Source organism: Desmodus rotundus, chromosome 7 (genome assembly GCF_022682495.2).
Source record: "Desmodus rotundus isolate HL8 chromosome 7, HLdesRot8A.1, whole genome shotgun sequence".
Lineage (NCBI taxonomy): Eukaryota > Metazoa > Chordata > Mammalia > Chiroptera > Phyllostomidae > Desmodus > Desmodus rotundus.
This window is the reverse complement of record NC_071393.1, coordinates 129,625,355-129,651,391: the sequence shown is the minus strand read 5'-3', so window position 1 is coordinate 129,651,391 and position 26,037 is coordinate 129,625,355. Positions and strand designations below refer to the sequence as shown.

At 35.8% G+C, this 26,037-nt stretch overlaps 1 protein-coding gene across 4 annotated transcripts in view; it reads right to left on the bottom strand.

The window, feature by feature from the left end:
* UNC79 (unc-79 homolog, NALCN channel complex subunit) overlaps positions 1–26,037 on the bottom strand; it is a 203,602-nt gene that overhangs the window by 121,813 nt on the left and 55,752 nt on the right. For all 4 annotated transcript variants that reach the window (XM_045201960.2, XM_024567696.3, XM_053928854.1 and 1 more), the window contains 4 exons: positions 24,073–24,128; positions 23,331–23,460; positions 3,197–3,261; positions 74–162 (listed from right to left, as the gene is read on the bottom strand). In XM_045201960.2, the coding sequence (XP_045057895.2) occupies positions 74–162; positions 3,197–3,261; positions 23,331–23,460; positions 24,073–24,128 (340 nt within the window). The remainder of the gene's footprint in view (positions 1–73; positions 163–3,196; positions 3,262–23,330; positions 23,461–24,072; positions 24,129–26,037) is intronic.

Genomic DNA, 26,037 nt, shown 5'->3' with positions numbered 1-26,037 from the left:
TTAAGTCCAGGTGATTATTCTCATCTTCCTATTGTTGCCCTATCTCCTGTTCATTGGGGACCCTTATACCTACCCCGCGATCCTCTGGCTGCATTCTTCACATAGATACAATGGGGGTGGTTTATCGCCCAAAGCTACTGACAGGGAAGGGTCGATACACATCTGAAACACAGGGAAAGGCAGAATGAACTCCCCCGTCCTGTTCATCACATTCCTGACCTCATGAGCACAAATGTTTCAATAATGACAGGTTTTCCAAAGCAAAGTGGAATAAATACTTTTAGTTAAAGCCATTCAACCTGTAACTGTTTTTCCTGCGATGACCAGCACATGAGTCCACCTGGTTGATTTTAAACATGGCTACTGTGGTTTTCCATTTCTCCTGTCATTTGCAAGTCAAGTAACAAATAATATTGAGGAACCTACCCTCATTCCACAAAGATAAAAAAAGTCATCTTGTTCAATAGCAACTGACATTGCCTCTATGTTACTCTGTTAAAGTGGTAAACATGGTATATCTCTTTAAGGAAAGGAAAATGTATTAATAAAATGAAAAATCATAACTGTTACCAAAATGCTGGAGTAGAGTTTCTCTTTTATTAAGAGAAACCTCATTCAGAAAATGCAGCTTTGAGTCTACCATTGAATGATTCACTCTGGAATCTAAGTTTTATATGAATCCTCCAATGTTGCATTTCCAGGTGTTTTGTTTTTTTTTTTAATTCCACACATGACCTGTAGCTTGTTTACCCCTGCCGTGCTCCGTTCGGTTCTGGATTATTTATGGCTGAGTCTTCATTAGCCTAAGCACAGAGACGAAGAGTGTTCATCTCCTTTCAGGTAATCTTCAGGAAATTTCAGTTACTGGATGTTTTAAACCAAGTGAACAACACATTCAGATAACTAGCTGAGTTCTGTACTCTGCATCAGTTTAAGTCTCTATGACTTGCCAGAGTCATTTTGAATTCCTTTCCTGCTTTTCAAAAAATGATCAACGCATGCTCTAGCCAATTATGTAGTTAATATACCACAAATTCTTCTGGAACATTCCTCTGACTTGTCTTTTGTTGTTTTTACCGATTTGAAAGGGGAAAATGAACCAAATTTATAAACCAAACAGCCTGTCATTAAAGTTAAAAAAAACCCTGAGGAGTTTTAATGATTAGGGACACAAAAGTTAGAATTCCTAAATTTAAATAATTGCACCATCAAAATCTGTACATTATATATTTCCTGAATGCTAAACAACCCGTGTGAAATTTTCCTTCAATAGGTTTCATGCTTCCTTCGATGCAATGGATAACAACGACCTTTTGGCATATTAAATCAGGGATTGGCAAACTTTCTGTAAATGTTCAGAGAATAAATATTTCAGGTTTCATGGGCCATGTGTTCTTGGTCACAGCTACTCCACCCTGCTCTTGTAGCATAAAGGCACCATAGACCATACATAAGCAACTAAATAAAACTTTATTTACCAAAATGAGCAGCAAGCCAGATTTGGCTGTCTCCCAAATGCCATAGTTTGCTGACTCCCATGTTAGAAAATTATCTGGGGTCCAAAGTATTTGATAAAGTGATTTTCAAGTAGAATCAAGTAAAACCAAAAGCAGAATGTGATATAATGAACTATAAATTCCAACATATTTTCCTTGTGAATCCCATCACAACTCTTGGCTCTTCCCCCAAAAGTACTTTTTTGCAACTATTGCAACAAAAATAAATAATACTTTTCTGTTTGGCAAATCCATTCTGCTTAGTAGTATAGCTCACTATTATGGAAATATCAGGCTTTTTGTGAGGATACATCCATTTTCCTTGAGTCTTTCCCATTTGCGCCATGTAGACCTCTTCTTCACCTTTACTTTCATTTCTGATGAGCCATTGATATCTCTGTCAGGTGAAGATATTCGTCCATTCCACTCAAAAGGAAAAACTCCTAGGATGTTACAACTATAAAGACTCAATAGAATTTCGCTACTTGACCTCGAACGTGCCAAACGAATTCACTAACAGGACCCGTCTGATTTGTGACTAATAGTGTCGATTCCATTCAACTGTGCACAGATCAGTTTATACTCATACTAATACGTTCATATCTGCCTCTTGCATTAAAAAATAGTTACTTTCTGTTACTATTTAGTTACTAATAGTTACTAAATAAGTATAATTTATGCCCAGTGTAGAGGTTTGGAAAACTGGAGAAAAAGAAAAAAGAAAATTAAAAAAGCGATAACCCTCCGTCTCAGTGCAAACACTGGTACTGTCCCAATGAGCGTTACTGGTGGTTTTTCACAATGAGTGTGAAGATAAACACACATATGTGCAATTCTTAAAATAAACTGGCATCACGCTACACAGTTTCACCATTCCTTTTTCATTTAATGTTATTCTATAAGCCTCTAGATGCTGGGTACTCGTGATCCACATGTCACAAGGTCACATCCGTGTGCACTTGGGAAGAGGTCCTACTATAAAGAAAATGCCGCACAGACCAGCTGTCATGCAAAAACATGTCACACTTACAAACAAGCACGTTACCTTTTGGGGAAGAATAAAGTGAAAGTTTTTTTAAATGCAGCAACTTAGGAAAGCTGGGGCTCAGAAAGTAAAATTCAGGGGGACGATAAAAATGTTTTGGAAGTAGAAGAGGTGGTGGTTACACAACATTATGAAAGCGCAAAATGCCACTGAACTGTTGGTTGTAAAAGGATTAAATGATGTTGTGTGAATTTCACCTCCATAAAAAAGTGACAAAGTTAGATGGCTTGGCCTATCCCAGAGGACTGGCTTTAGGAAACAGCCTACAAGAAAAGTGAGGCCGGGCCCAATGGCCTGTAGGACAGGGAGAAAATCTGAAGTGTGAGTAGGAGGCCAGAAACTGTCAGGAGGTCAGACAACTCCTGTGAATGCAGTATGACATAAAATGAGGGAAAAAATAATTGCAAAAATCAGACAGAAAGTACCTCCCTCCCATTGACATCTGGGCATTGTCAAAAAAAAAAGAGGGCATTGTGATTTGGGCGGGAAGAACAGATATAGAAACTAAATTATGGGAATCACGAAAGTCTTACCACTGTGGAGAATTAAGCTGAACTGCCTGAGTAATATACAAACTAACATTTCATTCAATCATTTGCTCCTGATAATTGACCACTGACTATACAATGTGATGCCGGCTCTAACAGAACAGTACCTTCACGGCTGGCTTGTTAATTGCATTGTGGCATTCAATGTGCTGGCAGTGGATGGGATTCCAAGCTGTAAAGCAAAGCATAACCGATGAATACTCCTCATTGAAAGTATTGGGTCCCAGTAAAAACCAGAGCAGATACTTCATTAGTTTTCTTTTCCCTAAATAGAACCATCATCTGAAGGCTTCCTAAAATAATTTTTAAATCTATGAAAAATTTTAAAATTGAGCACAGATATCACAAATCCATCATCCATTTTCCTATGAAGGGAAACAATCTAGTATAAGATGGCAGACACAATACCATAATATCACCTCACAGTGATATACCATTAGTAAGTTCTCAGAGGGTTTCACATCTATGGTTTCACTGGTTCCTCCCAACACCTCTGTGGGAGAGGTAGAGCAGGTTATTAACCTCATTAAGCAGATGAGGAAGTTAAAGTTAAAAAGGTTTAAGTAGCTTGCTATGATCACAGCCTTAGCAAATGACAAGCTGGGACCAGAACCTGTATCTCTTGGCTCTTAACACTCTGCTCTTCTCACTATTAGTATGCTATGCTAAACACCCTAGATTTTTGGCACCAGGAAGTGCTTCAAATTGATAACAACTGAAATGAATGGTAAAACAACTTCCACTTCCCACCCCATTCCCATCAAATGTGGAGACTGAAAAGATGACTTTCTTGCCCAAATCAAGGGTAGCTCTCTCTCTCACATGTGATCCACATATTAAATCTCTGATGTTAGCTAATATGCAATTCTTTAACACAGTGCACACACAGAGAATGAGGACAAAAACCAAGGGATCTGGAACAGATCAGAGCAAGAACCACAACAAATAATAATTATCACCCAGCTGACTCTGCAGCCCAAAGCACTTAGCTAACAATATTCCATCATAAAAAAAGTAATAGAATTATATATTTAGAAGCAAGAAATGTTTCTAAATTGCCATATTCTAAACTTATAGGCCCATGATGGACCTAATATAGAAGAATTTGCAGGCGAGAGGATATTGTTATTTGGTTACATATCAAATTATAATTCAAAGATATTTACTATTAATAATCCAGGACTAATTTATGCTCTAAATATTTTGTAACATTTTCTATCTAGAAGTATTCTAACTTCAAATATTCTACCCTATTGTTAGATGAAGCGTAAGATTCCAAGTCTAATTTGGAATTCAAGAAAATACAATCAACAGAGCCATTGGCCTTAAAAATATATACAAAAAAGACAAAAAGTACAGACCAGAAACCACGACTCTAGTAACAGCACCATATTGATTATATCTTTAGAGAGAGAGAAAGAGGAAATGAGTAAGGAATGGATAAATGAAGAAATTATTTGAACATGAGCATTCCATAACTGTAAGACTTGTTTCCCACCTGTGGAAAAGTCCAGATGAATATAGAGAGTAGAAACAAGTTTTCATATGCAATTATTGAGAACTAGAGAAAAAGAGTGCCTTTAACCAGGACAGTAGTTGCAAATACACAGGACATGTTGCCCCATTCCTTTAATCCCAAATTCATGACAGATATCACTAATCCATACAGGATTCCTTCCTGCTGAGTCCAGAACTAACCTCAGAATACTTCTCAAAACTGAGCTCCAGGAAGGCACCACCAATCAAAACAGAGTTGGCACACCCAAGATAAAATCATCTCCGAATCTGTGTATTACAAGAACATGTACCGATCACTTTGTAAATATCAAAGAGATTTTGTTGACAATTTTAGATAGAGTTAATATTCAAAGTGTATAGAAACTGCTATGGGACAGGCACAAACAAATCAGAATGTGCAAGAGCCATAGCACTTGATTAAAGCTAGAATATAAAGACTCCTGTTCTACTAGAGATTAATGCTTTATATGTGGATGGTGGGGATACCCAGAAAGTCCTACTCCTCTAAACTTTTATTCCATTTTTACAGAGTAAAACTGAGTTAAGAACAGGTAGTAGGATTTTTCATTTAAGCTCACTGAAATCACACTAGATTTAAGCTTACTAGGACAGTGATTCTTTGTTTTGGTTGTGTATAAAAAAATCACTTGTCAAGGTTTCAAAAAATGTGATACCTAAAACCCATGTGAGATCTACTGAATCAAAATCTCTGAATATAGAGCACAGGTATTTGTAATTGGGAAAAACATTACAATTGATTCAAATATAATGACACCCTACATTCCTTACCACATGGCAAATATAATTATAACATATCTCCCTTCATTTGAAAATAAAAACAAAAATATAGCAAAAGAATTCTGCTTCCAAATGACAGAGTAACTGGTAGTAGACTTGCCTTCCTACCACAAACAACTAAAAATGGAAAATATATACACATAAACTATTTCCTGAAACTGGACTACAGGTAGTACAGGACAATGATCCATGAGAGAAAAGAAACAATGAAGTGACTCCTACAATCACCCTGGCTTTCTTCTTGGACGCTTTCTAGACCTTGCCCCTAGAAGGGAAAATGTAAGCACAGTAGGTTGGTTCTATTGAGTTGAGAGACCAAAAACTGGAGTTTAGACAGGCAAGATGACATAAATTTCCTGTGTAGAGTACCAAAGAAGAGGGGCTCCAGAAATCTCAGGAGGAGTCCTTTTGGAGGGCTGGCTTTATACTAAGCTGAACATGTATAAGGCAAAACCTCATTAGGCTGCATAGAGAACAACTACAGCGTACCTGTAACCTAAATAATTCCTATACCTCATACAGGGCTGGAAGATATTCAAGTTCCAACCAGCCAGAGTGGAAGAAACTCAGTGAAAACCTGCAATATACAATAGAGACTCTAGCAAGTCATACCATAGTAGGAAGGTTGAACTACCACTAGTGAAAAGGCAACCCAAGGTTCACCCTAACAAAACATAAGAACAAGACTTGGAAGGATCAAGCTGATCCACCAGTACTTTGACAGCCAAAACAAACCTCAACACATTGTAACTGAAGACAACAAAATCTAGACACTCAATAACGTAATATTCACAAAGTCCAGCATCCAGCCAAAAATTACTGAATATTTAAAAAGGAGGAAAATATAATCCATAATTGGGGAAAAATTGGTCCTTAGGAACAAACCCAGAAATTACGGAACTGAAGTAGTTTTAGCAAACAAGGGCTTTAAAACAGCTATTATAAACATATTTAAAGGAAAACATGAACATAATAAGGATAGAGATTAAAGATATAAAAAAGAACCAAATGAAATTTCTAAAAATTAAAAATACAATATCAAAAATGAAAAATTCACAGAAGTAATGGCAGATTAGACAATACAGAAGAAAAGATCAGTGAATCAGGAGACATAACAGCAGAAACAACCCAAACTGAAATGCTAGAAGAAAAATAAAGAGAGCTTCAATGAGCTGTGGGAAAATAGAAAGAAGAGTAAGCATGTGTGTTTAAAAGCCAAAAAGAAGCAAAGGGGGCCGGGAGTGGCAATTATGTGAAAAAAAAAGTGGCCAAAATGTTTCAGTTTTAATGAAAACTATAAACCCACAGATCCAAGAAGCTCAATGAATCTTAGGCAAAATAAAAGCAAAGAAAATCACACCAAAACTCATTAAAATCAAGTTGATGAAAATCAGTGATAACAGGAAATCTTAAAAGCAGCCAGGAAAAAAAGACACATTACTTACAGGGGAACAAAGATAAGAATGATCGCTGATTTCTCGTCAGAAACAATGCAAGCCAGAAGACAATGGAACGACATCTTTAATAGGCTGAAAGAAAAAAACTGTCAACCTAGAATTCTATACCCAGTGAAAATATCCTTCAAAAATGAATATGAAATAAAGACTATTTGAAGACAAACAAAAGAAAAGAGAATTTATTGCCAGCTGAGCTCCACTACTAGAAATGTTAAAGGAAGGTCTTGAGGCTGAAGAAAAACGATACTAGATGAAAGCTCAGACCCACACAAAGGCAAAAAGAGTCCTGGGCATGGTAAACACAATTATTAAAAGACTTTCTACTTATATTAACCTGTTTTTAAATGATGATTTATTGTTTAAAACAAAAATAACAGCCATGTGTTGTGAGACAAAAAGGATGGGATGGATTCACCCATGAATTCTATTAACTAGTATAATATTATTTTAAGGTAGACTGTAAAATTGAAAGTATATATTGTAAATCTTAAAGCAATTCTTTTTTTAAAAAAAAAAAGAATAGCTAACAATTCAACACTGAGTTAAAATTAAATACTAAAAAATAATTAACTCAAAAGAAGGCAAGATATTAAAAAGAAAAGGAACCAAGAACAGATGAAATAAATAGAAAACAAGTACAAAATGATAGGCTTAAGTCCAACTATATCTGTAGTTACATTAAATGTAAATGGCCTAAAAAAATAATTATATTACATGTAAATGGTCTAAAAAGCAGAGGTTGTCAAATAGGACTTGTTTTTCAAAACACATGATTCAAATATATGCTCCCTGTGAGAAACTCTTGAAATATAAAGATAGATATGTTAAAAGTAAACAGATAGAAGAAGTTGTGTCATTATATAATATATGCTTAGCATAGCATTAGCAAATACTAAGAATAAGAATACTGGAGTGTCTATGTAAATGTCAGACAAGTACTCCAGGACAAAGCATATAACCAGGAACGAACAGGAATATTTCTCAGTGATGATAGTCCATTCACAGAGATGACATAACAATCATAAATATCTGTGCATCTAATGGTAGAGTTTCAAATCATGTGAAACAAAACTGACAAAACTAAAAGGAGAAATGAGTCCATAATTAGTGTAAATTTCACCAATCCTCTTAGTAATTCATAAAGCAAGCAAACAGAAAATCAGTAAAAATAGAAGACTTGAACAACATTCTCAACAACTTGACCTAATAGATAATGATAGAATTCTCCACTCAACCACTGTAGAATAGACATTATTTTCAAAGGTATATGCAAAGTTTACTAACATAAATAATATTCTGGCCCATAAAATAAGCCTTAAAAATTTATATAGAGCAATAGCAAAGAGTATGTTTCCTGACCACAAAGAAATTAAGCTGGAAGTAACAAAAGCATATCTGGAAAGTTACCAAATATTTGTATATTTGAAAAAATACACTTCTAAATAATCCACAAATCAAAGTAGAAATCACAAGGGATATTTTAAAATACCCTGTACCAAAGTAGAATAAAATCACAGCATATCAAATTTGTGGGAGGCAACTAAAGCAATGCTTAAAGGGAAATTTATAGATTTAAATTCTTATGTTAGAAAATACAAAAGATGCAAAAATGATTTATGCTTCTACCTTAATAAGATAGAAAAAAAAACAAATTAAACTCAGTGTTATCTGAAGAAAAAAAATAAAGATAAAAACATAAATTGACAAAATTGAAAACAGAAAACCAATAGAGAAAATTATAAAACCAAACATTGGTTCTTTGGAAAGCTTAATAAAATTGATAAGTCCTCTAGCTCGCCTAATGAGTAAGAATATAGAGAAGAGAAATTACCAATATCAGAAATGAAAGGTAGGACATCACAGAAGATCCTACAGACATGCCGATAAGTTTGATAAGTTAGATGAAAATGCCCACATTCCTCAAAAATCACAAATTAAAAAATTACAAAAACTGACTCCAGAAAAAGGAAATTTAAATGTGCCATAACTATTAAATTGAATACACAATGTAAAACATTCCCACAAAGAAAACCCCAAGTCCAGATGGATTCACCAGTGATTCTATTAACTATTTAAGAGAATACAAATACAAATGCAAAAATAATACAAATCCTACATAAACTCTTTCAGAAAATAGAAGAGAAGGAAACATTTCCCATCTTACTTTATGAAGTCAATATTACTATGTATACTAAACTAGATGAAGGCATTACAATAAAAGAAAACTAAATCAGCCCTGGCTGGTGTGGCTCAGTGGATTGAGTGCCAGTTTGCAAACCAAAGGGTCACCAGTTTGATTCCCAGTCAGGGCATATGCCTGGGTTGTGGGCCAGGTCTCCAGGAGCTTATGAGAGGCAACTGTTTTTCTCTCACACAACAATGTTTCTTTCCCTCTCTGTCTCCTTTCCTTCCCCTCTCACTAAAAATAAATAAAATCTTAAAAAAAAAAGAAAAGAAAACTAGATCAATATCCCTCATAAATATAGAAGCAAGAACACAACAAAAAATTGGCAAATTTAATCTGACACTAACACAACATAGAATTTATCTCAGGAATGCAAGGTTAGTTTAATATTGCAAAGCAACTCAATGTAATGTATCATATTAATGGAATTAAAAAATGAAGTCATATGATCATCTCAAAATGTATTTAACCAAAATAGAAGAAAATGCATTTGACCAAAATTTACATTCGCTCAAGATAAAAACTTTCAGCAAACTAAGAATAGACAGGGACTCCCTCAACCTGATTTAAAAAAAAAAAAAAAAAAGCATCTGTGAAAAACCTACAACTACCATAGTATTTAATGGTGAAAGCCTTAATACTTCCTCCCATCAAGATGGGGTATAAAAACGAAAATATCCACTCTCAGTACTTCTATTCAACACTGAACTGGAGATATGAGCCGGTGCAATGAGCAAAAGAAACAGAGGAAGGAAAGAGGAAGAAGGGAAAAAGGGAAAAGAGGGATCAGAGGGAAGGAAGGACAGGTGGGGGCAGGGTAGAAAGCAGGCAGACAAACAGGCATACAAATTAGAAAGAAGGAACTGTTTTAATTATTTTTATTTGCAAGAGGGCATAATCATGTATACAGAAAATTTTAAGAAACTTACAAATAAGCCACGAAAACTAAGTAAATTTAGCAAGGTCGCAAGATAAAATCAATATACAAAAATCAATTATATTTCTATATAATGGCAATAAAGAAGTCGACTATTACATTTTAAACATTATTTACAATAGTACCCAAAACCATATTTACAAATATGTTTAACAAAATATCTGCAAGATTTGTACACTAAAAGCTAGTGAACATTGCTGAGAGAAATTAAAGTAGGCCCAAATAAATGACCAAATATGCCATGATCGTGGGTCAGAAGGCTCAACAGCAAATTTTTTCTAAAGATATCAATTCTCCCCCAAGCTAAACTACATAGTCGATGTAATCCTAATCCAAATCCAAGCACATTGCTTTGTAGAAATTGACTACCTGACAGAAAAATTTACATGAAAATGCAAAGGTCCTAAAACGGTCAAAATAATTTTTAAAAAGAATCGGTCCTGATAATTTATACTACATGATTTGAGCTTCACTACAAAGCTGCAGTATTCAAAACAGTGTGATACTGGTATAAGAATAGACACTGGAGTAAAATATCGGGTCTAGAAATAGACCCATGCATATGAGGTCAATTGGTTCCCAACGAAATGGTCAAGGTAATTCAATGTGGAAAAAGTAATTTTTTCCACAAATTGAACTGGAACAATTGGCTATCCTAATGGGAAAAAGTCAACCCTTACCTCCCACCATTATCAAAAATTAATTACAAATGAATCATATATTTAAATGTAAAAACTATGAAACTTTTAGAATAAAACATAGGAGATTCCTTTATAACCTTAGGAGAGGCAAAAGAAAAAATGGGTAATTTGAAATTTATCAAAATTTAAAATTCCTGCTCTTTGAAATACTTTAAAAACAAAAGCCCCTGACTGACAGAACATATTCACAATACATGTATCTGACAAAAAGTCTCTTATTTTGTACATATAATGATAGACAAGCAACCCAATTTGAAAAATGAATGAAAGATTTCATCGAGAACTTCACAAAAAAGATACAAAAATGGCCAAGAAGTACCTGTAGAATTGCTCATTTGTTATCAAATAAATGCAAATTAAGCAACATGATTCTACTACATGGCCATCAGAATACCTAATGTTAAAAGGAAACCTAACAATCCAAAGTGTTGCTAATAATGTAGAACAATCGGAACTCTCACACACTGCTGAAGAGGGTATATATAATAGGGTACAACCACTCTTGAAGAACTGTTTGGATTTCTTTTAAATTAAGAGTACACTTACCATAGGATCCATCATTTTCACTACTAGGTATTTATCAAGAGAAATAAATGTATGTCTTTATTTTTAAAAATTTATATAAATGTTATAACTTTACTCATAATAGGTAAAAATGTTCATGAAGAAGTGAATGAATAGGCTAACTGTGATATATCCATACAGTGAAATACTATTCAACATTAAAAAGAAATGAACTACTTATACATCAACATGGATACATCTCAGAAACGTTATGCTGAGTGAAATAAGCAGACTTAAAATGGTATGTACCATAGGACTCCATTCACATGAAATCCTAGCAGAGGCTAATAACTAACCTATAATGACAAAGAGCAGATCAGTGGTTGCCCGTAGAGGAAAGGGGCGGGCAGGCATGGACTGACTGAAAGAGAAATAAGAAATCTTTGTGGGGTGATGGAAGTGCTCTATGTGTTGATTACAGCATTGGTTACATTAGTGTATAAATATGTCAGAAGTTATCAAACTTTGCTAAAAATGGGTCATTATACTGCATGAAAATTATGCCTCAATAAAATTGATTTTAACAAGGAATAAACTAAGGATGATCCAAATAGATACTTCAAAGAAAGGGAAATATCATAGTAAAGCCTGAGAAAAAAACATACGTCTGAAAATTACCTAGTCTATGAGTCAAAAAATTTGAGGGCAACGTGTGGCATCTGCAACATGAGGCAAGAACACACGGCCTTTGGAAAAGCAGGGGCAGAGGTTCCTAAAAGCTCAGGTTGAGACGGGAAGCCGACGGAGTGCGATGAAAATGGATTTGGAGCAGAAATGTGAGTGTGAGTACACCACAACTAAAACAGCAAGATGAGAAACCCTCACTCGAACCGGTAAGTACAGCTGATGTGGGGGAAAAGTTAAGTTACACAATAAACTAACCTAAAAAGCTAAGGCTGTAGAGGAAAAGATAAATGGAAAATTTATGTGGAATAAAACACGATAAAATAAAATAAAATATGGGAAATAGTGGTTATAATAGCTACACAGTACATAAAATAAAAATCTGACCTAGAAATTATAGGTATTCCTCAGGAAAAGTACCAAAATAATTTGAAGAAAGCAATAATTTAAAATTTCATTAATGAGAAATTTCCTGAAAAAGATTGAAAAAGAACCCAAATTTTCAAATTAAAAGCACTGTTCACATTACAGGCAAAAATCAATGAAAAGATATTCATATATAGAAACATTTAAGAAAAATTCTTTTTTATAAATAAGTCTCCAAATTTAAAAAAAGTGGGGGGGGATTCCTATCATTGACAAGCCCTTAGCTAGACTAACCAAGGGAAAAAGAGAGAGGGCCCAAATCAACAAATTAGTAAATGAAAATGGGGACAGTACAACTGGTACCACAGAAATAGAAAGGCTTACAAAAGGCTACTATGAACAACTACATGCCAACATACCAGACAACCTAAAAGAAATGGAAAAATTCTTAGAAACACATTGAATGCAACTTATCAAAACTGAACCAGGAATAAAGAGAAAATCTGAATAGACCAATTATAGTAAAGTGATTAAATCAGTACTCAAAAATCTACCAACGAAGAAAAGCCCAGGACCAGAAAACTTCACTGGTGAATTTTACCAAACATTTAAAGAATTAACACTAGTCTTCTGAAACTGTTCCAAAAAACTGAACAGGAGTTAACACTCCCAAACTCAGGTTACTAGGCCAGCACTATCCAGATATCAAAACCAGAATAGGATACTACTAGTAAAGAAAACTACAGGTCAATATCCCTAATGAATATAGATGCAAAAAAATCGCAGTCAAACACTAGCAAACCAAGTTCAGCAGCACATTAAATGGGTCATTCACCATGATCAGTGGGACTCATCCCTGAAATGCAAAGATGGTTCAACACACACAAATCAGTCCATGTGGTACATCACATTAACACTACAGAATGGAAGAAAGGAATCATCTGATCATCTCAATAGACCCAGAGAAAGTTTCTGACAAAATCTAGCAGCCATTCATGATCAAAATGCTTACCAAATTAGTCATACAAAAAACCATATCTCGATATAATAAAGGCAAACCCACATATAATAAAGGCAAAACCACATGACAAACCCACAGGTAACCTCACACTCAACAGTGAAAGGGTGAGAGCTATTTCTGAGACCAGGAACAAGACAAGGATGCTCACTGTCACTCCTAGTCCACATAATACAAAGTCCTAGCTAGAACAATCAAGCAAGAAAAAAAAAAAGTTTTCAGAATCAGAAAAAAGAAGAAAAATTCTATCTATGCGCAGATAACATAGTTTTATATAGAAAACATCCAAAAAAGAAAACATCCTAAAGACTCAACCAAAAAACTGTTAGATCTAATCAATGAATTCAGTAAAGTTGCAAAACACAATTGACATGAAAATAGCAGTAACATTTCTATACACTAACAATAAATTTTCTAAAAACAAAATAAAGAAATTAATCCCATTTGTAATAGCAACAAATACAATAAAATACTTAGGAATAAATTTAATGAAGGAGATGAAAGATATCTACTCTGAAAACCATAAGACACTAATGAAAGAAATCAATGAACACACAAATAAATGGAAAAACATCCCATGTTCATGGATTAGCAAAATTAATACAGTTACAATGTCAGCACTACCAAAAGCTATCTATAGATTCAATACGATCCTTATCAAGAGTCCAACAACAATTTTACAGAAGTAGAAAAAACAGTCTCCTAAAAATTATATGGAATCACAAGACTCCATATAGCCAAAGAAATCCTGAGAAGGAAAGACAAAGCAGGAGGCATCAAACTCCTTAACTCAAGTTATACTATAAAGCTACTGGCATAAAAACAGACAAAAAGACCAATAAAATTGAACCAAGAACCCAGAAATAAACCCAAATGTACATAATCAATTAATATTTGACAATGGAGCAGACAATACTCAATGGAGAAATGACAGTCTCTTCAATAAGTGGCACCACAATAATTGGGTATTCACATAAAAAAGAACGAAACGGGACCACTATCTTACACCATTCACAAAAATTAACTCAAAATGGATTAAAGACTCAAATGTTTGGTCTTAAAGCATGAAACTCCTAGAAGAAAACATAGGAACAGATCTCTGTGACACAGGCCTTGGTAATGACTTTTTGGTATATGATACCTAAAGGACAAGCAACAAAATAAAAAATAAACCTATGGGATGGGAAAAATATTTGCATATATCTGAAAGGGGGTAATGTGCAAAATATATTTAAAAACTCATATAACTCAGTATAAGAAAAAACAAATAACCAATTAAAAAATGGGCAAAGGGCCTAAACAGACATTTTTCCAAAGAAGATATACAAAAGGCCAATAGATATATGAAAAGGTATTCAATATCACTAGTCATTAGGAAACTGAAAATTAAAACCACAATGAGATATCACCACATGCCTGTTAGAGTGGCCATCATAAAAAGACGAGAGATAACAAATGTTGCAGTAGATGTGAAGAATAAAACCCTTGTGCACTGTTGGTAGGATTGTAAATTGGTTACAGCCACTATAGTAAATAGCATGGAGGATACTCAAAAAAATTGATAATAGAAATGCCATATGATCCAGCAATTTCTTTTCTGGGAATATACCAAAGGAAATGAAAACAGTATCTCTGCACCTCCATATTCACAGCAATATTGTTTCTAATAGCCAAGAACTGGAAACAACCTAAGTGTCCATCAGTGGAGAAAGAAGTTGTGATGTGGTGTACATAATGGAATATTATTCAGCAATAAATACATGGAAATCCAACGATCTGAGATAGCATGGATGGGTCTTCAAGCCAATACGCTAAGTGAAATAATTCAGACAGTGAAAGACAAATACTGTATGCTATCACTTTTATGTGGAATCTACAAGCAAAATCGAACTCATAGAAAAAGAGATCAAAAATGTGATTACCAGAGGTAGAGGATGGGGGTGTACAAATTTCCAGTTATAAAATGAATAAGTACGAGGGATGCAATGTATGACATGATGACTACGGTTAACACTACCCAGTATGATACATAGAAAAGCTGTTAAGAGAGTAAACTCTCAGTTCTCATCACTAGGAGAAAACTTTTTTCTTCTTTCTTTTCTTAATAGTGTATGTATGTAAGGTCATGGATGTTAGCTGAACCTATCACAATAATCATTTCACGATACATGTAAATCAAAACATCATACTATATGCCTCAATATATAGGATGATGCACATCAATTATTTTTCAATAAATGTGGAAAAAATATTTTAAAAGGAAAGTTTCAATCAAACAGAAAAAAACTCAAAATAAACAGAAAAAAGGCAGTTTACCTTCAAAAGAGCAATAACTGACAGCTGATTTCCCAATAGAAACAGTAAAAATGAAAACATCATGAAATACCTTCAAAGTATGGAAAGAAAATGACTCTCAAGCTATAATTTGATACATTGAGAAAACATATTTTAAAGACAACAGCTAAGTCCTGACCTGTGTGACTCACTTGGTTGGGGGTGTTCCTGCAAACCTAAAGGTTACCGGTTCAATTCCTGATCAGGGCACCTGCCTGGGTTGCAGGTTCGGTCCCCAGTCGGTGTGTACAAGAGGCAACTGATCAATGTTTGTCTCTTATATCAATGTTTCTCTCCCACTCTCTCTCTCCCTTCCGTCCCCTCTCTCTAAAACATAAAACAAATAAAATAATGGCAAAACAAAGACATTTTCAGATAAACACTTAACTGAGAAAATTTATCCCCAGTAGGAAAAGCACTAAAGGAAATACAAAAGGGTATTATTAAGAAAAAAACCTAAATCCCAGATGACAGCTTAGAGACATAAAAAGGAAAAAGAACAAGAAAAAAGAAAATCTAATTAATATTAACTGCAAAGAACAATAATAATTGTTTTGTGAAATTATGAAAAATAAAGCATAGCATGAAAGTCAGGATAAGGTAAAAGAAGTTAAAATCTTCGGTCTTTTACCAGAAAAGGTAAAAGTACTATTTTGTACTAGACACCGAAGAGTCAAGGATGTACGGTATAATCTCTAGGCTAGTGACTACAAGAATAGAGAAGACAGAATAGCTCACTACGACAAAGATGAAATAATCAGTGCAAAAGAGGCAAAAAAAGTGAGAAAAAGGCAGGAGAAATAGAAAGCAAATGGAAAATGGATTTTTAGTCAAATACACCAGTAATTACATTACATATATGGATTAAGTACTCCAATGAAAAGGCAAGTGCCATGAAAATTGAGTTTAAAAAACAGAATGATATGCCGCTTACAAGACACACGTAATATATGAATATAAAGTTGAAAAAAAAAAGAGTGGAAAAGTTATGCTAGGCATTCACGAAATCTGGTGTAGCTATTACATAAGACAAGGTAGATTTTAGCACCGAAAAGAGCATTGCTAGAGATAAAGACGTGCATTTCATCACGGTAAAAGTTTCAATTCACCAGGAAGACACTGCATTCTAAATTTGTACGCACTAATAATGCAGGCTCTGAACGTATACAAGCAAATATTGATAACTAAAAGGAGGAACGCACAAATCTAGAATCATAGTAGGAGATCTTAACATTCTATTTCTGGTAACTGATAAAAGAAAGACAAAACCCCAATAAGAATGCAGAAGATTTAAACTACACAATTAACAAATTGTATTTAACTGACATGTATAAAACACAGCATCAAACAACTGCAAAATGCAAATTCTTTTAAAGTACACAGGAACATTTACAAAAATGACCATAGGCTCAGCTCTGAAGAAAGTATAAAAAGTGTCAGGAATGAAATAATACAAAGTATGTTGTCTGACCACAGAATAATCAAGCTATAAATCAGTACAAAAACTCACTAGGAAAATCCCCATATATTTCTAAATCAATCAGTCATTCTCCCAAATGGCCCAGTGGGTCAAAAATAAAACCATGAAGGAACTTCAAACTCAGCATGGCACAGGAGGTGTTAGCTGGCGCGACAAGGCAAAAGAAATAAAAAGCACAAGAATTGAAAAGGAGACATTAAGCCATCATTCAACATAATATAAATGCATACATGAAAAGTATTTTTAAAACAAAACTACAAGAAATTATTAGAATTTAGAATTGATCTAGCAAGGTTGCTGGATATAAGATCAATATACCAGAATTAATTGCATGTCTACATATTAGCAGCAAGGAGATAAGAAGTGTAATTTTTAAAAAGATATATCATTGACAATAACATCAAAACAATAAAAACCTAGGGACAAACTACACGCGTGACAGGCAAGTCATCTGCACGGGAAACAGCCCTGAGGAAAGCTGAAGCCAGTCTAAATGAACGGGGATACACTCTGTGTGCGGGTTCGAAGACTCGATATTATAAAAATGTCAGTTCCCCCGATGGATCTATAGATTTGAGTCGTTCTCAGTCCAAGTCTTAATCATTTCCATGTATGTGTATGTGTGTTTAACTTGATAAACTCCTTAACTTAGCAAATAACTGAGAATAACCAGGAAGAAGAAAAGAAAAAAGAGGGAAAGAACAGGAAGAAGAGAAAGCAGGGGAGATGAGAAAGAGAAAAACAATTACAAGGTGGAAAAACTTGCACTGAAGGATATGAAATGTTATTATTAAGCTACATTAACTCAGACACTGTAGTATTGAGGAAAAATATGTCAATTGAACCAAATAAAGAATCCAGAGACAAAACCATCCTTAAAATGACCAAAAAAAAAAAAAAAAGGTACTACAGAGACCTAAGGAAAGGACATTTTCAATAAGTGATGTTGAGTCCACTGGCTATCCATAAGAGAAAATTTTGACATGTACCTCACATCATACAGAAAAATTAATTCTAGATACATCTAAATGTAAATGGAAAAAAACAAATATTCTGATGACAACAAAGAATATTGTCGTAATTTTGGAGTAGGGAAAGATTTTCTTCGATAGGATATAAAAAGCCCTTTAAAAAAAAGATTCCACTTCTAGGAATTTATCTGAAGAAAACACTAATTCAAAAGAACATATGCACCCCTATGTGCATTGCAGTGTTATTTACAATCGCCAAGATCTGGAAGCAGCCCAAATGTCCATCGGTAGATGAGTGGCACTCATAAAAATGCTGTGGTACATTCACACAAAGGAATACTACTCGGCCATACTAAAAGAGGGATGTCTTGCCATCTACAACAGCATAGATGGACCTGGAGAGCATTATGCTAAGTGAAATGAGCCAGTCAGAGAAAGACAAATACCATATGATTTCACTCATATGTGGAATCTAATGAACAAACTGAACTAAGAAGAAAACAGAGACAGACTCATAGATAGAGAGCAGACTGACAGCTATTGGGGAGGGGCTGAGGAGGTAGAGTGGGGCGGAATTGAGCAAAAAAGAAAAATTTCATGGAAATGGACAGCAGTGTGGCGATTGTCAGGGGAGAGGTGAAGGAGGGTCTGGGGGGATAAATGGTGATGGAAGGAGACTTGACTTGGGGTGGGGAACACACAATACAATGTACAGATGATGTGTTGTAGAATTGTGCACCTGAAACCTGTATAATTTTGTTGACGAGTGTCACCCCAATAAATGCAATAAAAAGAAAAAAAGTTTGCTAATTTGATTGCATTAAAAACTAAAACCTTGAGTTAATCAAAATCATCATTTAGCAAGTAAAACAAAGGAGATATTTGCAACATACATAACCGACAAAGATTATATAGATACCCAAATAGCCAATAAATGGATCAAAAGTGTGCATTAGTAATAAGGGAAATGCAAATGATAACACAATTAGTTACTTCTACATACCCTCAAAAATGGTTAAAATTTTAAAAGCAAATAAAATAAAGAACTGCCCAAAATATGGAATATAGAGAAAAAGAACTCTCATGCTTTTTTAATGTAGGTACAAATTAGTACAACCCTTTTGGAAAACTGTTTGCCATTATCCATTGAAATTGGATATATACATATCCTCTAATCGAGCAATCTCACCCTGGTAATGCAGCTAACAGAAATGTGTATACAGGTGCACCAAAAGATATGTGGAAGGATGTTCATAGCAGCACTATCTATAATAGCCAGAAAGTGGGAACAACCCAAATATCCGTTAATAGTAAAGCAGGTACATAAACTGTGGTACATTCATTTGGTAGCTTATATATAGCAATAAAAACAAACTAAGCACACAGTTATGCCCAACCCATGGACAATTCACACACAAACACAAATAAGTAATGTATGATTCCATTTATATAAAATTCAAACTTAGACAAAACTAATCTCTGCTGTTGGAAGGCAGGTTAGCGGGTTACCTTCGGGATAGCAGAAGGCGTAATCACGGTGGTGAATATGGCGGGAGGTGTTCCAAGGAAACTCAAAATGTGTGTGTGTTTCTACATGTGTGCAATGCGCAGTAAAAAGGTTTAGAACATTTTTTAATTTTGTGGAGATAAAACTAAGATAATAAGAAGATAAATAACTCAATGATGAGGAAATGATGACATGAAAAGATGGTAGAGCTTCTTGTGCTTGACTTGAATATAACTCAAGAATCTAACTCTACTAATTCGGTAGCTTAAACCAAAATTCAATCTGGTAGTGCTGTCTGTAGTTAGCTAAGCCCTCTCTATGTTTTCAACAGTCTCTGCCCAGGAAACACATATCTTCCCACATCTTCTGTCTCATAGTTTGAGTGGAAACTACAGCGTAACTGGTGCCGACCTTTGCTAACGAAGGCTAAGTTACTTGTTGGGACAAGAAAATTGCTAAATAACTTCTTTCTTCTCCACAGAAGCAGAGCTTTATAGAACAACATGGGGGGGGGTCATTGCCAAGAAAAATGTAATTTTTTCATCTTTAAAATTCATATTTAATGCCCAAAGTCCTCGGAGTAGTTTTTATTGTTGACAAATACTAATAAACTCAAAAGAGGCAAACACTGTAGATTATCTCACTCTCTGGTCATATTCATACGAGTTGTAAATATTCCTATGTTACTATGCTTAAAAGCAATAAATAATTTATATACATATATAGTTAAAATTATGGTGAATTACTAACAATTATTGAATCTGTGTGGCTATGTATGTGTTCATAGTGTTATTCTTAAACTTCTGTATTTAAAAACTGTCATAATAAAAGGTTGGGGGGTAACTTTGTATAATTATACACAACATGATCTCAACTTTATTTTAAATGTGCATCAAAAAAAAACTGGAAGGAAATATATCAAAATGTTAACAAATATACCAAATGTTAGACCAGAAAGATATGGGTTTTTAATGAAAATAATCTAGGTTCAAATTCAGGCAGTGTTTCCTTATTATTTGTGTGAATTTAGTGATGTTACTTAAACTATGTCCCACTCCTCATCCTCACCTCTCAAGATTTTTGTGAAAGTTAATTAAGAAAATGTCTATAAAACCTAATCTGGCTCTTGGTCCTTAAATTATGTTCAATTAGGAGAATGCTCAAGTATTAAATGATAACAAGCAGCGAGAACAAGCAGACAGTGCTGGATAAACAGTAACATACGGACCAGAATGGTTAACTTTTTCCATGATCTCCTGTTTTCTGCAAAGAATGCCATGACCCACTGAATGGGAGTTCCAAGAAACCTGCTTCCCTAGGAACTTGGACAGTGCCTGGCAGGTAGCAGGCACATTATGATCCTGTAAAAGGAATGGGAGTGTGTGGAATGTGATTACAAGGATGGACTGAAGAACCAAGGCCCGTAGACAGAGGCCAAGCAAAGAGGAAAGAGCCGCTCTGCTCTTAGTTGCCAAAGGCTGAGCTATCCTGGAGAGACAGGTTTGTCTGGCCCTTCAAGAGAGTGTGGTCACAGGGGGAACCGGAAGCAGCTCTCAATTTCCCCGGGGGGCTTGCAGGGTGCTCTAAACAGGCTGATCTCATCATGTGGCTTCTCCCTTTACAACCTGTTTGTGGTTTCCCTTTGCCATTAGGACGAAGTCCAGTCTCCTTCACAGGCTTTCTGCTTATCCCTCGCTACTCTCCTCCTGTCCCTCTACTGTCCGGCTGCATACAACTTTTTGGAGTAAAGTACAGTCATGCTGTCCTTAGCTTCCAAGTCCAAATCCATACAGTTCCTTCTGCCTCAGCCTCACCTTCTACCCACTAATGATTCACTCCCCTTACAAGGTCTAGTGTGTGCATCTCATTCAGGTATCAGCTTACAGGTCACTCACTGAAGAACGTTTCCTGACAACTCAGCCCTCCTCAACTTGCCCACCACAACAGTGAGGTCAGAGGCCCTTTCTGTGTGTTTCCACAGCACTCCGGACAGTTGACCCTTGAACAATCCGTGTTTAAATGGCACAGGTCCACTTATACATGGATTTTTCAATAATACTACGAGTGGATTTTCTCTTCTTATGATTTCCATAATAACATTCTCTTTTCTCTAGTTTACTTTAAGAATGCAGAATATAACACATATAACATACAAAATATGTGTTATTCACCTGTAATCTGTAAGGCTTCCCATCAACAGGAGGTGACCAGTAGTTAAGTTCTGGGAGAGTCTAAAGTTATACAGAGATTTTCAACTGTGCAGGGGGTGGGGCGTCGGCACCCCTCACTCCTGCGTGGTTCAAGGGCCAACTGTATCCGTTCTGTCTTAGCACTTACACACCGTCAGGTGCTTTCCTGGTCTTCCCCCCACAGACGAAATGTACACACCGAGATATTAGTGATTGTAGCGTGGTTTTTCATTGTATTATCGCCGGTGCCTAGAACAACGCCTAGCTAATAGTAGATATCCCATCCCATAAATATTTACTGAATAACTGAATGAATGTTCATATCTAGATTGTATTAAGCTCCACAAAGTCTGAGTGTGTCTAAAAGTACAGGGCCTGGAACATTAGATTACTCTTCAAACATTTACCAAATAAATCTCATTTAATACTGGTTACCCATCCATACATCCTGTAAATGCTTACTTCAGGGAACTGTTGAGAGGGGTTGGTATCAAATATTTCAGTTATTTCACCTTTTATTTTATTAATGCTCCCAACTATTTTTGCTTTTACATTCAATTATCTACTTAGCAACACTTCAACATTCTCTACTACCATGGATATAAAACACCAAAGATACCAGTTTCTATTTTTTAAAAACTACTTCCTATCTACCTTCACTGTCCTAATTAATAGCATTGCTACCACTATAGCCAATATTATTTGTTCTGAGTTTAGAATAAGCCCACCAAGGACCATCAAAGCCCAGAAAAACAGGTATTAATAACTCTAACACTTGGCGTTAATTAAGAACATAAGAAACAGAATTAAGTTAATTCCCCTCTGAACAACCTCCAATCACCCTAGGAAAAACGAGCAATGCCAAGAAAGAAGTGGGATCTAGAACATCAGTACACAATCCCACAATAACTTGAATAAAAGCTACCTGGGCCAGAACATCCACCTCTTCCATTTTCAGAAAACTACGCATACAATTAAGGGGGGCAGGGGAGAAGGTAGTCGGGGCATCCAAAACTCCATTAGCTGTGGGTTGCTTCTTTGATTTTATAATATATAAACATAAACCACACAGAGGACCTGGGGTTGGTTTGTTTTGGGAAAACATATGTCATTACATTTAAATTCAATTATTCTCAGTTATTAATGACACCAATGGTCGGCAATTGTTATCCTGGCCAACTAGGTTATCGGAGTCATTTAATTTTTACTTAGTGTGTAAACTGGTAACACTGAACATGCTCCGAATCTTCTCATCAGAACAGAATCAGCCGCCTGAAGTGTGGCTACATGGTGAGCAGATGTGGAGCACTACTCACCGCTCACACCTCTGCACTGATTAATGTCAGCAGTAGTTAAGTCCACAGGGCAACGTGTAGCAAATGAGACTGACACTTACACTGTGGTGTCATAAATGCTTCTGAAATTAATTTTCACTAATTTATTTTATACCATCTAATTTTAGAATGGATTTATGGCAATGTCTACAGGCACATACCTATAATCCAGCAAGAGAAAAATATAAATGAGTAGGTAAGGCAAACGTGACACAGGAGAAATGAAGACGGGGTATCACAGGCCTGCTCTCTTCTTACCTGTGTACTGCAAGCCCCTGTATTCACTTATTGCCCCAGGAGGTTTTAAGTTGGGCCAGTAGTGGAACAGCATTTGCACGGCTGGCGGCTTCACCTGTGAGGGCCCATAGGCTATCACGTACAAAAGATCCTAAGTAAACAGGAAGAATATTTTGACTTAGCACGGTCAAATGAAAATAAAGGTAGCTCATTGCATAGTACCAATGCAGTGAAAATTTCAATAGAGGGTTTGAGGCGGTTAATTCCCCTGGAATCTCATCATCCCAATGTGCTTCTCAGATTTGATCATATTAAAACATTATTTTTAACAAATTCTTCTTCTCTACTCAGAATAATGTTAAATAATCGATTTTTGAATAGCATAAGCCAGTTTGCTAAACACTGCATTTTTAAATTTCCTAAAATATATTTCTTAGCAATTCACATTTCCTACTTGAAAAAAAAAAGGAAGGTTCTCAACCAATCTTTCGAATTAAATAAAATTGTCATATAATATAGTACGCACTAAGTCCAAGAATAAGAGACATTCAATTACTTTTGCTGCCAAGCCACTGTGTTCAAGATCATCTGCTCCGAATGATAAATAATCAACCAGCAAGAAATTATAGGTTCTACACACCAAAATAGTAAGACATCAGTAAATTTGACCAAAAAGTACTTTTAACATGCAAACAACTTTTACTATTGATACATTACTTAAATTAAGTGTGTGGCTATATGTTAAATGTGGCCCAAAACTTACTTTCCAGACTTCTTGTTTATATTTCATGAGGCATTCCAATAATTGACAGTGATACACTGTAAGGAAGAAAATGGAATTTGAACATGAACTGTAACTACCAGATAAAAACATCCTTTGAGATATAATAAACTATATTAGTATGACTTTCACTCTAATCATTAAATTGGAAATTACTTATTTCCATATACTCAAACTTTTCAAAACATCATATAAGCCCTTGACTTTATCAAGCTTTATTCCAAGATCCTTGAGAAGTATATTTCATTCATCTTATCAACAAAGGAAATATTAAGAAAATCCCCTAGTAATCATACCTTTACAACAGAAATTTATATCAAGGTAATCAAGATTTACATAGGGAGTCCTGGCTGGTGTGGCCCAGTGGATTGAGCGCCAGCCTGCGAACCAAAGGGTCACTGGTTCTATTCCCAGTCAGGGCACGTGCCTGGGTTGTGGGCCAGGTCCCCAGTAGGGGGCATTTGAGACGAACCGCACATTGATGTTCTCTCCCTCTCTTTCTCCCTCCCTTCCGCTCTGTCTAAAAATAAATAAAATCTTAAAAAAAAAAAAAAGATCTACATAGGGAAAAAAACAGCCTCACAGGATCACAACAAAAGGCCACATTTACTGAGCATCCATTATGCCGGGTACTGCGCTAAGAGCTTCATGTGTACAATCTCATAGCCACCACCGTGCTGCAGGTGGGAAACCGAGACTTGGTCTCCTATCTCGCCCACTTCTGGACAGAGAGCAAGTGACAGAAGGACAGATTAGAATGATGGATTAGAATGGGAGTCTAATCATTTGATTGCCAGTTCCATCTGTTGAGGAATTCTTAAAAGCTGTACAACAGCAAGCTTCTTTGATTTGCCTGTGCTTACTTAGAGAACAAAGATACTTTCTCCCCAGCTAAGGTAGCTGTTTGGGTTTGTTTGTTTGTTTGTTTGTTTGTTTTGGGTTTTTTTTACCTTCCCTAATCCATCTTCCAACCCTGTTGTGGCACTGAAGCGATCTCACTGTAGTCACCGGTGACCTCCTTGTCGTTCAATTCGATAGGCATTTTTCAGTCTGCCTTCTCTTTGACCTTCAGTGGCATTCGGTGCTGGCCCTTGAATACCCTCTCTTCCCCTGACCTCAGGACAGCCCTCTCCTACTACCTGTTGCAGACACCGCCATTGCTACTCAGCCGCTAACAACCCTTTTCACCTTGCCCATCTCCCAGTACAGCCTGCCTCGCGGGATGGCCGTGTGACTCAGTTCCGGCCAGCAGGACCTAAGAGAGAATCTGCTGGAGAACTTGTGAAACACTTTTTTCCTCTTTGATAAAGGAAATAGGCACACGAGGACACATTGCTCCATTGCCCTGGCTGATCCTATTGCCTGCTTGTGGATGTGGTTGTGTAAGAATATAATAATCTCCACAGTGGCAGCCATCTTGCAAACCTGAGAAGCTCAAGAAACACGCAGAGATGCCACCTCAGCCCCTGACACTGTGCAGCTATCTCCAACACTTCCCGCCGAGTACACAACAAACCTTCCTGTTGTCTAAGGCGCCCGTTAGTCAGTCAAACACATCCCAACAGATACAACCTCTCTGTCTCCTTGGCAAGCTTATTCTTCCACTGGACCATTCTCTGCTGAGTTCCTAAAGGCTTGGTCACAAATCCACTCCACTTTTCATTCTGCACTCTCTTGCAATCAATGTCACACTCTTAAACAACTTCAATGACCATCTACATGGAAATTCAATGAATGTCACTGGACACTTACGTGTAGGCTCAAAGTTCATTACTTTTAACACAGAGTTCTATTTTGAATTCCATACTCAAAATACAACTTTCTGGTTATCATTGCCTATTTTTTTAAAATAAGTTGATTTATTTGCATTTTTGTGGTTTGGACTTATAGAATTATTACTGAGGTCATGTGTAGAGTGTTTTTCTCCAATTTTATTGAGATGTAGTT